The sequence below is a fragment of the Platalea leucorodia genome (assembly GCF_965183815.1).
Source record: "Platalea leucorodia genome assembly, chromosome: 4".
Taxonomy (NCBI): Eukaryota; Metazoa; Chordata; class Aves; order Pelecaniformes; family Threskiornithidae; genus Platalea; species Platalea leucorodia.
The window spans coordinates 10,339,260-10,354,994 of NC_138826.1; the positions used below are offsets into that span (position 1 = coordinate 10,339,260).

General features: G+C 36.7%; 1 protein-coding gene across 1 annotated transcript in view; it reads right to left on the reverse strand.

The window, feature by feature from the left end:
- Positions 1–15,645, reverse strand: part of NHLRC2 (NHL repeat containing 2) — a 40,086-nt gene extending 24,441 nt beyond the window's left edge. The window contains exons 1-5 of the mRNA XM_082309515.1: positions 15,383–15,645; positions 13,103–13,255; positions 5,732–6,187; positions 3,236–3,357; positions 1,178–1,307 (exon numbers count right to left, since the gene is read on the reverse strand). Of these exons, the coding sequence (XP_082165641.1) occupies positions 1,178–1,307; positions 3,236–3,357; positions 5,732–6,187; positions 13,103–13,255; positions 15,383–15,545 (1,024 nt within the window). The 5' untranslated portion in view covers positions 15,546–15,645. The remainder of the gene's footprint in view (positions 1–1,177; positions 1,308–3,235; positions 3,358–5,731; positions 6,188–13,102; positions 13,256–15,382) is intronic.
- Positions 15,646–15,735: the final 90 nt, after the last annotated feature.

Here is a 15,735-nt window from a genome sequence, read left to right on the forward strand (position 1 = left end):
GACAAAGTCTTTCAAAAAAGTGCCCCTTTTTTTTTTTGTGGAAGATGTTACTAAAAATGTTAAATCTAAAAATTGATGCTGATTGCTTCTTTAAGTAGTCCAGGCTGCTGGTGGTACACTGTTTATACTGACAATGTGTTTGTATAGAAGTCTTCTGGTACAAACAGCATTTATGAACTAGCTTCACGTTCCCTTAAACTTAAGTGTGTTTTCCTCCCTTGTAACTGACCCAAGATTATAACAAATGCCTCCGGGTCAGTAAAATTTACTAATCTTGTAAAGCATCTCTAATTTAAAGATATCAGACTTAAATCGTGCTACTTTCCCAACCCATTCATCTGCACATTCAAGAAATCCCAACACTGGAAGTCAAGTTTTATGCCTGCAATACTGACCTAAGGATTTTATGCCACATTAAAGCATTGTTCTGTCATTTTTAAGAAAGTGGCATCTGCAACTTCTAAATGATATTGAAAAGGAAACATGAGAAAACAGAGTATCAGCTCACAGTTAATAACAGTTGAAAACATGGCAGTTATGTGATGTCAAGCTCAGGTGTGTGTTAAGTGAACCAGGAAAGAAAGCTACTTAAATCTTCAGAAGCTGATTCTTGCATCCTATTATGCAAAGATTTAATTTTTACCCCCTGATACTTGCAAGGTTTTTATTCCTCTCCTGTCTGACTGACTCTATCATGATCTTGAGTCTAACGACTTTACCTCACCTAAACAGGAATAAACAGAGGTCCCCAACTAAAATTATTTTTATTTCCTAAACTCAAATATTTACAAGTGGTCAGGCATGTCCGTATAGTCAAGGAAAGGAACTTCTAGACAATGCCCACTTCCTGTAAAATGTAGCTGCTTCTTAAGGGATCCTGGCATAAAGCACTGGCCTAACAAAAGCAATCACAATTTCCTTCTGTATTGGACCCAGTAACTATATAACTTGCTACAAAATAATTTTTCTTCACATCAAGTAATAGTTCACATTTTTTCAGGATCCAAAGCAGAACTGCAGTTATCACTTGCAAATGAAACCACTGGTTTTTTAGACTCAGTTATAAAGTAAGTCTTTACTTTGTCACATCTCAGATTATTACCAAAACAGGAAAACATTTAGCAAACAGTCATGCATGTGTCAATATGAGATGTTAAAAGCTCAACTGATACAATACTTGAATTTCCAAAGACCACATCCCACGGAGAGCTGATAGGCTGTTCTTCTCCTTTTGCTCCACCTTCCTTATCAACACCTTGTATCCCAATGCCTGCTACAGTGGTCACCATCTCTAATTCCAAGTCAATCTACAAGAAGCAAAATTATACACACTCAATGTATACCATTAACTTGACTGAAGTTACAGATAATTTCAGCTAGATGTCAAAAACAGAGAGTTTTTCTGACAAATAAAAAACAAATCCCAACAAATTTCAGGTATTTTTTTACGTAGGAAAATAATAAATTTTACCACAATGATTGGTGATGTGCAGGGGGAAGGGGGAAGCAGTGGGCAGCAGGAAAACCACGTGCCTGGAATTCTCTTCCATACGCCACAAAAATTAGCACTGCTACGTCAAGGTTTGCTCAGCAGTTGTAGAAAAAAGCATCAAAATTTTCTAGAGAAATACTGAGATGGACAATGGTTGTGGATGTTTTATTTTAAACTCCTATAGGAATATGATATAAAAATTCAGATACTGTAACAGTATCTCCCATCTCTATATAAAATAATCTCTACAAAGCAAATTATTTTTGCAGTTTATTTCATGCCTTGGAGCAAAAAATGTTTTTATTTTATTTCACTTCTGCAACCTAAACCCCTTTATTTTTTCCTTCCCCTTTTGCTTATTTTCTAAGTGACTTCCAATACCTCTCATGAATTTATTGTGATGAACATGTAAAAAGGGAGTCTTTCACGCATAGCATCTTCTAACTTTTGTAGCAGTAAATGCATTCTTTTTGCAAGGCCCATGGCCTGCACAAACATTTGAAAGCATGTCCTGTAGCTGCTGTATTACTTTGATTCTTGGATGCCCTCATGGCACATTTAGATGACAAGGAACAGCTAATCATCATGAAAAATGCTGAAGCCCTGTGATCCGTATCTTCAGATGTTTCTGTGCTGTCTTTGCTACCTGCAACACTTAATTTTCTGTGGTCACCAGGCTACAGTGACAAATGTTAGTAAGATGAGGAACCTGGAGCAATCTACTCATTTTTAGTAACGATGTTTCTTCACCAACAGGGAGCCTTGGTCCTTTCCAGAATAAAACCTGGTAGCCAACTACAACGAATACAGTGCAGGGAGTTTGTGGACTAGAGCTTTGAAATGAAACACAGAATGAACCTACTTAACAGTACAAAGGCACCCCAAATTGGGTAAAGATGTACCTCCTCTGATCATGAATCAGACATATTGGTGAGGATCTGAGTACAAGATCTTCTGAGATGCATAGAATACTTTTAATAATAAGGTAATATTACATTGCTTCAACAAACTGAACTTCTGATTATTCTAAATTTGACTCAACCAAATGTAAGATCCTATGACAATATATATAAAAGTAATGTTCCTACGTGCTAAAACCTTGTAAGCATTTAATCAAAAAAATCCACATGCAGACAATTCTGCAATTAAAGCAGTTACTTGAGAGACCCAAACAGCTAATAAAAGTTTAAGTATTCACTGAACCACAGTAGTACAATAACTTTAGATAAGAATCTGGTACTACTGGAAGTGAAACAAAAACAATTTTTGCTTCCAATACTAAGAATAGATGCTTCTAATAACAGGAAAGTAAGAGTCACTAGGGAAAAAAAAAATCAGTTACGCTAGAACGAGTAGCGCCTATCATCTTCATTTGAAAGGAAGCACAGAAGTATATGTAGCCCTTCAAAACCAAACTGCACAAAGCATTTATTTATAAGATATTGGGCCAAAACAGGCTGCCCAGGGAAGTGGTAGAGTCCCCATCCCTGGAGGTATTTAAAAGACGGGTAGACGTGGTGCTTGAGGACATGGTTTAGTGCTGGACTTGGCAGTGCTAGGTTAACGGTTGGACTCAATGATCTTAAAGGTCTTTTCCAACCTAACCGACTCTATGATTCTATGAAATTTCCTTCCTGATGTTGAGTGTATTTGGAGAGTAATTAATTTGCTGTAAATTTTCACCTGTGTAAGCAGAATAAGGTATAAGACATTAAATTTTGAATTTCTTTATGGAAAATTTACCTTTCTAATTAGGTGATTTTCTGTATCAGCTACATAAATAATTTTATTTTTTACAGCAATCCCTTGTGGTGAGTTGAAAGCTGCCTCTGAAAATCTTCCATCTCTCCTTCCACTGTTTGGACCTATAAATGAAACAAGGCAAACTCAAAAGTAATTTTAGAAAAAAAAAAACCAACTTAAAAATAAAGTGCATACATTTAAACCTGTAAGAGAATTACATAATCTGAGAGATGCTTTCACGGCACCTCGTCCAGTTTACATTATTAATATTTTGTGCAGTCTCATTTTAGTCACTGTTATGTAATTACAATAGCCTAGTGCTATTAAGTTTTGAACTCATTTTCCACAAATTTTCTGCTTTTTTAAGCTCATCTTCCAAAGAGAAGTCTTAATAGGTGTCTAAATTGCTCCCGTTCCCTTGCACTAAAGGACAACAGCAACAACAGAAGACAGATATAAAAAAACTACATCTTTTTTTATTTCCAACTACATCAAAGCAAGCCAGCAGGAAAAACTTTAAGTTCCAAAGCTCAATTCCATTTTAATGGTTTAGATTATAATCACAAATGAAACTAATATTTGATTAGCAGCATTTTCTCATTAATAATAATAATTAGGAAGAAGATGACATGGAACTAATTACACAAAAGAACAGTGAGAACGATGGAGTGACAGTCTTCTGCACAGAAAATTCAAGAAATAGAAGGAACATGACCTGAATGTAACAGTAGGAAGGTAAGCATCGTATTTCAGAGGGAGTAACATTTAAAGTGCATCAGCAGCATGTGTCAGCAGAAGACATTTAGATAGATGAGTTATGTGTGCATCATGATTTATGATGCAAATATATTAATTTCAACCTTTGTGCATGCCCACATTTATTACTGTATTATCAACTTCGTTCCATTATTTTCTGCCCACTGAGTCATTTAACTGAGTCACTGAAATACACAAAGTTTTACAACCTACTGTCAGAAGATGATTTAAACCTTACCAGACATGAAGCACTGAGGTGCTGGTGTGTCAGATTCCAGTAGCTCCCCTTGGTAAGCGTCAGGGTGCACATCCCCAGGGAAGGGAATAGCACAGAGTGCCGCAGGAAGGAGGGGCACCAGTTCGGAGGTTAGGACACTTCCCTCTGAATTGCTGTTTAATGACTATCTCCGAACACTAAAGGGTACCTTGTCAGCAAAGACTTCATCTCGCATATCAAACAGAAACCATATTCTCTCACTTTTGTCATAAGAAATCCGGTTTGTACCTCCCATAAGAGAAGGGTATTAAGACCAATGCCCTTACCAGGTTAACTTGGATAGTTAGTCTCTCTATCCAATGCACTGTTACTTCAAATAGCAAGAGATTTTTCTTCCTTTCTTTAAACAGCAGTGCCACTGGTATTTTTATGAGGTTTGCAGGATCCTGCCATGGGACAGGCATTAGTCGATACCAGACTAAGTAATATAGGATACATCAGCATACAGGTCCTGATTCCGAGACATAAATGAACCGTTGTTTTCAATGATTTGGGCATTCGACCATTTCCTAAATCTGTCTGTTATGGTTGCTCATAGATGGACTGTCCTAACAGCTATGTACTTGGTGCATTAAGATGTAACTTTGACCACTGTAACAGATTAAAAAATGGAGCAAGTCTGAATGTTTCATTTATGAAAGAGTAAAGCATACAAAGAGTGTGCAAATTCAACTACATTTTCTTGATTTGCATTGTAAAGCAGATAGTAATTTTACAAAAACAGTTAAAGAGGTTAGTTTTTTAAAGCTGAAATGTTACAAATATAAACTTTGTAACAAATGTAACTAAAATACTTTCACTATTTTCATAACTTCCTTATACCTTACACCTCAATTTTGGTGAGAACACAGGCCTTTTCATATATACTAAGGCAACTTCATTTTCAGGTGCCTAGCTACTAGTGCAATGCCACTCCTCTTAATAATTCTCCCCTCCTGTAAAACCCAGAAGGGGATCCTATAGAGGAATCCTCGATTTAAAAAACCACAACAACGACCAAAACAAAAACACACCCCAAAACCCTCCCTAGACAACACCACCACCACAATTCAACATTCATTTCTTCTACTGGAAAGAGAGGAATTATTTTTTCTTTTCCCTACCTTCCTGTTAGATGTGGATGTATGTTACTTAAATCTAAACCCATTTGTAACTCTTTCAGAAGAATACAAAATGTATTTTTTGTAATTCATATTGGACATCACAAAAACACAAAACTTAGTCAATGGACCAAAGAAAAAAAAAAATTAGACATCTCAAACAGCTGTCTTAACAGAGTCTCCCATTGATGGTATTATGCTATATCCCCCCATATCCATTAAAAATTATTTTAGTAGAAAAAAAAATTTCTGGCAGTGTTTATACACTGCTAGGTGCTCTAAGAAAAGAATCAGCCTAGTAGGCCCAGCGAACATACTCTACTCCTAAACTCAAATTACTATAATAAACATATATACCCTTACCTCCAATAGTGTGTAGAATTTGTCCATTTTTTTGAGTAACCAAAATCCTATGATGTCCGGTGTCTGCTATTACCAGCCTTTCTCCTGAATTATCTACAGTCACTTTGCCAGGAAACAGCAGAGGAGAAGGTGGGAGGGAGTCTCTGTATAGCTTTATTCCAATGCTGTTATCTTTGATTTGTCCTCTCTCCTTGTAGAATTTCAGTGTTATAGAAGTAAACAAAAACAACTTCTCTCTGTGTCCCTCTCCAACAAGCGAAAACAGCATATTTCCACGAGGCCCGAGAATGATCAGAGTTGGCCAGCAGGACACTTCTAGTTCATGCCACAGTGTTGCATCTGCATCATTTACTACAGGGTGGACAATATTATACCTCAGAATGGCACATTTAATGTTATCCAGAACTTTTTCATTTGGGAATTTCGCTGAATGGACACCAACAATAATAAGACCATCTGAAAGGAAAAATAAAGTTGTGCATTGAAACATACTTGTATTTGAATAAAAAAAAAATATGAAGCACAGTTATCTCACAATGTGACTGACTGCTTTCCAGAATGAAAGAGGATTTGAACAAGCAAGAAGCAGTTGCATCTCAGTAGGAATATAGATCGCTGTGCATACAAAATACTGAAACTCAGAAATAACATTGCACTAAAATTACTGAACTTTAGGACCATTACTTCCCCAGCTGGTTGACATTTAATATGTCATAAACTGTTCTTAGTTCCTGAACCTCTACATATTAAGGTAGAAAATACTTTGAAGATAATTATGGGTAAGCTGTTGCAGCTCAACTGATACTTTGGTTTTTTTCAGATGTTTACAATACCTCTTTTGTCTTTTGATTCCTGTACACAACAACGGTGTTTTAGAAAATGAATTCTTTTCCACAGTTAACTAGGAATCACAAATGTAACACTGAGCTCTGGAAGTCCAGAGTTACCTTGGCATATCTAACTCTAGATAAACAGTAAAAAAATAATGTATAGTCTTCTGAAATCAATACAGTATTCTATATTTCAAACAAAAATGGCAGCACTGGCCACTATGACAAAATGACAAATAGCACTTGTTACAAACCAGGCAAGCTTGAACCCTTTTCCTTAAAAAAAAAAAAAAAAAAAGAAAAGAAAAAAAGGTGAAAAAAGGATTAAATAATTGATTTTTGCCCCTCCTCTTAAAATGTTTAGCTTATGTTCTATATTTGGTTAATAAAGACAAGGAAGAGTTTAGGTTTTCCCATAGCAGGGATAACTGCACTTGAAATCCTAGTATGAAGGTGTTGCATAAGCATAAAGTAATATAATTCTGTTTATATACATTGCATACATAATACCAACCCTAAAATCAATCAAAAGCACACAATTATGAGCTTCCTTGAATTCCTTACTTATTTTCTTAGTTTTATGAAATTCAGACACAGAAATAAAACTCTCTGGCTCAGACTTCAGCTGCTTTTCCCTTGTGGTAAGAAATAAATCTACTTCCACCCCAAGCAGACAATTATGTAAACAGCCCCAAATTTTCCACTCCCCTTTCCTACCCAACAGAAAGAGAATGAAGAGCCTTCAGTCAAGCTTTCAGTCAAGCCACTTTTCAGTACTTTCTAGGAGCAGAAAAGGGGGCGGGGGAGAGACAAAAAAAAGACTACAACCTTTTTCAGGGCTTTAAATTATGTTTTACTAGCATAATCTCTACCACATGAAGTAAACTGTGCCCCTGACATCAATACCCTACATTGCCTCACTTTGTACTTAAAAAATACTACTAGCCATAAGCATAATCTTGTAGTCAAAGTAACTTGTCAATTCTAACTGAAGTAAGGAAAACAACAACAGTAACCATGCAGTTGTAGAAAGCTGCCGTACAATGATTTTAAACCAGAACTGTTAATGTAATGGAAATCCTTAGACATTAACCTTACTACTTATCCAAAAAAATGGCTCATGTTTCTGGATCGTGCAAGCATTTTGTAACCACAAATAACAACTGGGATCTTTCTACTTATTTGTCCAAGTAAAATTTTACATTTTCATCTGATCTTTTGTGTTATTTTGAGGAGTGAAATTAAATGGGAAAGGAAACTGTCCTTAGAGTTGACACCCAACTTGAGTTAATTTTACCACAGTATTAGAAATTATTTTGACAACAACAAAAAAAAGTACTTTTTTTCCCCCAGTCAGGTCTATTAAAACATTTAGCATTTATAAACCCTTTTATCAGTAGCATTCAAATATCTGTGGCATTTCCTTCCTTCCCCCAGTCACAAATGTCTATAAGTGGATTGCTTGTAGTACTGTGTTTTTTCAGTAATACATGTAATACCAAAAAGCAAAGAAGACCTGGAGTCTGTACAGGGTGGCATGGAGGAAGAACAGCCATTATCCAATCTAATCCAGTCCTGATGATGCTTATACTCTGACATGTGATGAGTGTAAATCCTTGAAGAACTTCATAAGGTTCTTAAATCAGACTAATTTATGCTCATACAAATACTCACTGCAGTTGAAAATATTGTATTGTGCTACTATAGACAAAATAGGTTTGGTTGAACAGCTATTAAATTTAGATAACAATAGATAGATACAATTTAGTTATAAAGGATAAAGGCAGATGTGCAATGTGAATCTCTAAGTAAGAAAGTTCTGTTATTTGGTGCTTACTCTAACGCTGTTACGCTTTATCCTAAACAACAGCCAATGGAAATAGCCCTCCTGAAAGGACACTCACCTAGAAAAGACAATTTTTTAAATAAATGTTTTCTCAGCAAAGTTGTAAGAAGACTTGAGAGTATGAACTGTTTCACTTACTTATAGTAGCATATACTTAATTTTTAGAAGGCAATTTTTTTCTCATTCAAATATAACCATTTGTTACAACAGGAAAAGACTTCATCAGTTTATCACTAATCTAATCAGAACATAACCCAAATATTTTCAATCACCTTGCTAAATAATTTATTTCTCATCTTCTAGCTTCTCATAGTTGCTAGAACAGTACCCCTCTTTCCCCCAGTTTTTCTCTCTTCACTCTTCCAGCTGCAATTGCAATTAGCAAAATCCAGAATTAGCTCTCTGAGAAGGAAAACCATACACAAAATAACTTTTTGCAGCTTGAATAATGCGCCTTTCTCCTTTTCAAAGAAAATAATTTTATTTATTTAGCATTTTAGCATTTTAATTTTTAATCCACAGGAAGTGTACTTTTTTCTGCAATAACTCACCTATCTTAAACATTTTATTTCATTTAGCATTAACTGTTATGTGTCACACAACAATTCATTCTAAACTGGACATTTACATAACATATCATTACTGTAATTTGGCATTTACTACCTAATCCATTAAAGGGCTTCACTATTTGTAAAACTTCAGGCAAATATGTAAAAATAAAATGCTTTTGTAAAACAGTCCTCCAAAAGCCCTGCAGTTACAGTCAGTGGAGTTTGCCATTGCAAGAACAGTGAAACCAGCCCTCTGATCAAAAACTAACAACTGTAAACAACTGCATCCAAGGACATGGTTTGGAATGGAATGTCGTATTTACTTTTATGTTTTTCTCCTACCTTTACGGTGGAGATGCAATCTGGCTAGCTGTACATCTATGTTCTACTTTCACCTCTGGTTTTGTGGTAGAAATGTAAGAACGGCAATTATTTCAGGTCTTAAACAGTTGTATTATTTGAGCTTAGACGAGTTTGCTTCCTTCTAAAAAAACCTCTAATTTATTCTCAGGTTGGCTTTTTATTCAGTTACAGAGAAATGGAAAACTATTTTTCTCTTTTAGCCCTTCTCCTCAACCATAAAACAGTGTTAATAGAGAAGAACAGCATCTGCAGGAACGGTAATATTTCAATGTGTCAACAGGAAAGGGTAAAGTGCTGCACAATAAAAGATTTAGTTGAATTAAAAAATCACTATAACTGATACAGTCTTTATCCATCCTACAGGCACAGCATGTTGCAATAGCAGACAGCTGAAGTTGCAGCGTCATTAACTGCTGAACTCCAAACAGCAGGTCAAACATTTTAACTATAATAGGATCAGTAGCAGCACTTATATTTGTCGTTCAAAAATATCATTAAAGCTAGAAAGACAATTCTATACTGAACACTTGAATAGCACAAATAAGTTATAACATCCTCTCCTGGAGAAAACTCTTGTGGAAACTGACGGATGCAATGCTGAGATATAAGAATATGCACACCATTTAAAACACTTTATTTGAAGGATTATGCCAGAGCACAACACTGGATTTATGCCAAGCTATTTCTGAATATTAAAAAGCACTCCCTCTTATAGAAGTCATTTCTGGACTGCTGATAACATGAACTGAATATGCACTGGGGTTTAAAATAACTTTCTGAATGCCACTTGAAAAACAGAAATAGCACCACTGAAGATAGCAGCGAGAACATATCAGATAAAGATGCTAGGCGACATTTAATCCTATGGAAAGCAGCCTTCATTTTGAAACAGATCTCCTGAAGCTCCAAACAGAACTATGTGCATGTGTACAATGATATATATAATGGTTTAAGATCATCCTAAAACTACAGCTTCTTGCGTTCAGACTTCTCATGTCTGATGATCACACTGCTTAAGTTCCAACATACTCATGTAAGAGGGCATTGGAACCACATTAAAAAAAAATATGAGTATCAAAAATATATCTATACAATGTACAATAAAAAAAAGACATTGCTGTTAATTATATCCATATTGAGGTTTGTTCTTAGTTGTGCAGAAAAATATAGGCAACATTACTTCAAATATTCAAACAATAGATTAAAGATCCAAATGCATTATGAGATAGATGCTTTGTCAGAGGGTGTTGTTTTCATCCTAATATTGTCTGCTAGCTCAGCACCCTCTGCCACTTCTACATGAAATGTGTAAATAAATGCTATCTTTAAAAATCTAAAGTTTAGTAAAGCTGCAGTTTCACTATATATTTAATCTGACTTGCTGCTGCCAAAAGAAATCATGTTGCTCATTTCTTGCACCAAAATCAGTTTTTGCAATAATGAGCTGATAGATTTCGGAACCAACCCAACCAAAAGTGAATCTGTCTCCCACCCCTTGAAAGGAGAAGGGATTTCCGTTAACTAAAGAAGAGAGTAGATGAAAATAGAATGAAACTCCACAATAAAGCCGAATACCAAGATACCTGCATTAATATATCTAGACATTCTTAAAGCATTTTTATATGTCCGACATCCTTTCTAATTCAGTTTCATTCTTCCAACCTTTACCTTTCTCAAGTTTCTCAAGTCAACAAATCTCCTCTTTCTCCTAGTGATTAGTAAATTATGTTTGCCTTTGGTGAAGAAGATGCACATTGATATAAAACCATCTACTGAAGTATTTTTCTATGGCTTAAAAAAACATAACCCTTACTGCCTTGATATATTTATACATACGTCAATATATAGCCTTAACTACTGTAACGCTAAAATTACACACTTAGCACAGCAAAGATTAAATAATCCCGAAAAGGTTGACAATCAAAACATGAAAACAACAGAAAACAACCAAAAGGGAGATTTATAGTGGAAAAAATGTATTTTTCTTTTTGTTTGAACCATCAAGCACCTTAATCTCTTCCTGAATCCAACAGCTATCCTCTGTTTCCTACCACATTAAATTTAAGATTAATGTTACACACACCTGCTCTTCTTTCCTTTTACCTCCACTTGTTTTTCCACTTTCACCCAAGTACCTTTTTTTCTAACTCCAGTTCCTGTAGGAACAGGACAGCTCAAATCCAAAAAGAACTTATTAAGATAGCTCAAATGCAAAAAGAATTTATCAGCTATCAGCATAGTACTTTCCTCAAGTAATAACTCCTATGACAGGAAGTTTAATACAAGTCAAACAAAGAAAAGTGTCTCCAAGTGGACCTCCAGTTCAGTTCAGAGTGCTGCAGCCTCTTCTACATCAGTATAGAGATGTTCAAATACTTTAAAGAGAAAGCTTGTGGGGAGAGGCTGTCAAAATTAATTTTTTGTTGTCAACTGATTTAACAGCTTGGTCTTAAAAAACATCAAGGATATGACAGCTATATTAATACAATAACACCATACTACAAAATGTTTGTCATTTAAAGATATTATTCATTATATGATCAATGTAATCTTCTGAAATCTCAATCTAGACCTTCTTCCCAGCATGCCTGATATCCACAGCACTCCATTTATCATTTGCTAATCACCTTCCACTTAAAACTGCCTCCCTCACAAAAACAATGTCGTGACAGCTTTTCCTCATTAGATACAGTTCCTCATATCTAAAACATTATACCAGATCTCAAATTTCTCCAAAGCAAACAGCTAAGCTTTTCAAGGTAGAAAAATTAGTTTATTTGAGTCTTCTGTAAAACACTATGTAAACCTACAATATATAAGTGAACCACTTAAAGAACTCGAAATTTCAAAGACATTGTAATTTCTTTCTCTAGTGAAAGTAGGTAACACATGAAAATAAATGCTGCCAAAATAAAAATCAATCAGAAACGCCAATGGAGAATCACAGACTCAAACGTTATAAGATAATGCTGTTTTTATTACATAGATATATTATGTTTAATATGATATTTTTAGGGTTGAAAGTAACACTGTCGTTCATCTCTGAACAAGTCCATTAAATTATTCAAAATATGTGAGTAGCTGATACATCCTGTGTAAGACCACAGCTTATCTCTGACAAGTCATCATGATGACAAGCGACTGCATTCTAAATAGTAATTACCCTGCATTTTTATTCGCTCGGAAAAAGATATAAATTCAAATCTGAGATGAAATCTAAAGAGCTTAATTTCCTCTCCAGAATACAGGACTATTAATGGTATATAAGGCGATGCCAATACCCCCAAAAATTCCAAACCAAGCTTATTTTGTTATTATTATTTTGTTAAACCAACATATTTTGTTATTTCAGTTAGAATGGAAAAAACAAGTAATCTTAACTGTATCCATTCTACCACCTTTACTATGTTCTGCTCACAGCTGGTTCCTAAGTCAAGTGTAGAGGGTTACATATGCAGATTAACTTTCAACCCATGTCTGACATCCTTGCGTAGCTTTTTGCAAATAGCCTTAATTTATGAGAATATCAGATTTGGGCTTTAAGCACATATCCTGTTTCTTTAATTATACAGACACAACAGATACCTTATTTAACCCCATTTAAAAATGTGGTGAGAGCATACACAGTCACCTTTTTTAGGCTACTTAAAAGATAAGAAGACATTTTTAGGCGCCCCTGAAATTTTGCCAGCTGTTTAGTAACCAGCAACAAAGTGACTCAGCTACTCCACCTGCAAGACTGCCAGGAAATTCTGTTCCAAGCAAGCCAAAGCACTTTTACCTTTATCAGAGTACTGGTGCTCTAACGCGTGGAGATCAGGCAGCAGGTGCAAGCAATTGATGCAGCAGTAAGTAAAGAAATCCAACACCACAACTTTTCCACAAAGGTCTTTGTGAAGAGAAATAGGACCTTCAGTGTTCAACCATTGTAGATCTGGAATACAGAGAACAGAGATACCCAGTTAGGGGAAGGGTAGGGAAAGGCAGACACTTAGACCTAATTTGCACACCACCACACAATGTTCCTAGCACATCTCATTTAAAAAAAAAGCTCAACATCACTTTCTACATAGGTAGAAAAGCCAAAAGTCTTATATTTATCCAACTCATCCTTATGTTCCACAATTCTTCATTAGTAAATGAAAAGAAATAGTAACAAGATTTAATGTAATATTGAAAATGTGGTTTACATATTTATATACTCACCTTTTAACTGAAAGAGCATGCAAGCCTCAGAACACTTTCTATACATTTTAAAACATGATCTACATTACTCAAACTAACAATGTCATATGGGCAACAACTATTTCTTTAAAACTCACATAAATGTTAGTAAACTAAAAAACGGTTAAACTCCTAATGATTTTTCCAACAGTTCTGTAAAGAACTAATTACAGAGATGACTGAAATATTTCTATGTTTACAGTTTTCATCTCGATTTTCAAACTTAGAGAAGCCAGGTATAAATTAATCCTGTTACATGGGAAGAAATACAACCCTTTCAGACACACTCTACAGGTCATTTATTTTAACCATTTGATATGAGACAGGAAAGCACTGTGTTCTCACTGGTAACCGATATTCCTCTGATCCCATAAGAAACTGGTATCAAGATATGAAATGAATGTCCTAGAATATGGTCTGCTGTTATTATCACTCAACATTTCTGATAATAATGGGGGGTGGAACAGATAAATGTGATACAATGCAAAGCCAAACTAAATTTTTGAAGGGCCACTTTTTAAAAACGTATGCTGACTAATCTAAAAGTCCTCAAAACTTCCACCCTGACAGTTTCAGCAAACTAAGTTCTCACTGTCCCAGGAGAAGTTATTGCTGCTGAAGTCAGCAGCAGGCTTGTTTTCTGTTTCACTAAGTGGAGGATTGGTCTCTACCTCCATGTATTTATAAATATAAATGGATGCACACACATTCACATCTGGTGACAATAATGATAATAATTTACCAAGTTTACGCATTATTTCCACATAAGGGCAATGCTTTACTGTTTATTTTTGAGAAGAAAAGAGTAACTTACTTATTTTATGGCATTGCTCCCCTTTTCACTAGAATTAAAATACCTTTCATAAAAAAATACTGGAAATAAAAAATGTTGGCTACCCATTTAAGCTCTTTTTAGAGGAGAAAATAAGCTTTGACAGAAACACAGAAAGTGAAACAATACTAATGACAAAAGTGAAAATTCAGTTCAGGGGTCCACATCTAGCCAGAAAGAGCATTCACTCAAAGCTCCACTGGTTACAAGTCAGAATTCATTCCTATGATATGCATGTGATTTTAACCCTGAGGTTTACCCGCTGAGGTCTCTGCCTTGCAGTCAGATGGGAGCCCCTGCAGTTCCCGAGAGCCTCACTGAGGTTACAAGGACCCTGAGCAGGACTTGCAAGATCTTACAAGACTTAACCTTTGATTCCACACTTAGCACAAGAGCAGATATAGAAACGTGTGAAAGGGAAATGGGCATACCACTGAGGGAGGATGACATCTCCAGCACAGTTTGTGTTATCAGGGACATGAAAACTGACAAGCACAGGTAAGTTATGGGGAGAGAGAGCTGGGAAACATGCTAAGCGGCTGCAGTGCAACCAAGGGAGCTCAGGAGGAAGCTGTGGGGATTGGTAAGGTTCTCACTACGACCAGAGAGAGACAGCAATAGACTGTACTGAAAGGAAAGGCTTTATTAAAAAAAAAAGTAATTTAATGAAGCTAGTAGAAATTTAGAAGAGCGGCTTTAAAGAACAGGTTTTTGCAACCAGAAGCAGGGGGAGCATTTACAAAGGGGTTCTTGGTTCTTGTCCTTTGCTCCTGGTGCCTTCAGGAGTGACAATCCCTGTAACTGGAAGTGCCTTTTAAAAAAGCAGCTAACGGGGCCATAATTACGCGGCCCTCGCAGGCAGCGGGACTTCAAGGGAAACGCCACACGGCGAGGGCCGGGGCTCAGCCCCCTCCGCCGGGGCAGACCCTGCAGCCGCCCGGCGGGCCCGGGACGCCGAACCGCGCTCCGCCCCGGGGCCTGACCCGCTCGGGCCCCGCCACCCACCTCCGCCGAGCTCGGGCACCGTTAGGTCCCGCTCCCGGCTGTCCATCTTCTTCAGGTACTGGTAGACCAAGTTCTCCTTCTCCTGGGGAGTATCGGCGTCGAGCAGGGCGTACTCCAGCTGGGTCTGGGCGGGCAGGAGCCCCGCCAGGCCCCCCGCCGCCATGGCGCCTCCTGGCCGAGCCCGCGGCCGGGACGGGCCGCCGTTTACCGGCCTGCCGCTTCACCGCCGCACATTCGGCACCGCCCGCAACGCTGCGGGGGAAAATGGTAATTAAAAAAAACCCCAGCAAACTAAAACCTAAGCACAAACACGTAAAAACTCGTCTGTCTTAAAGGGGGACCTTCCCATTCAT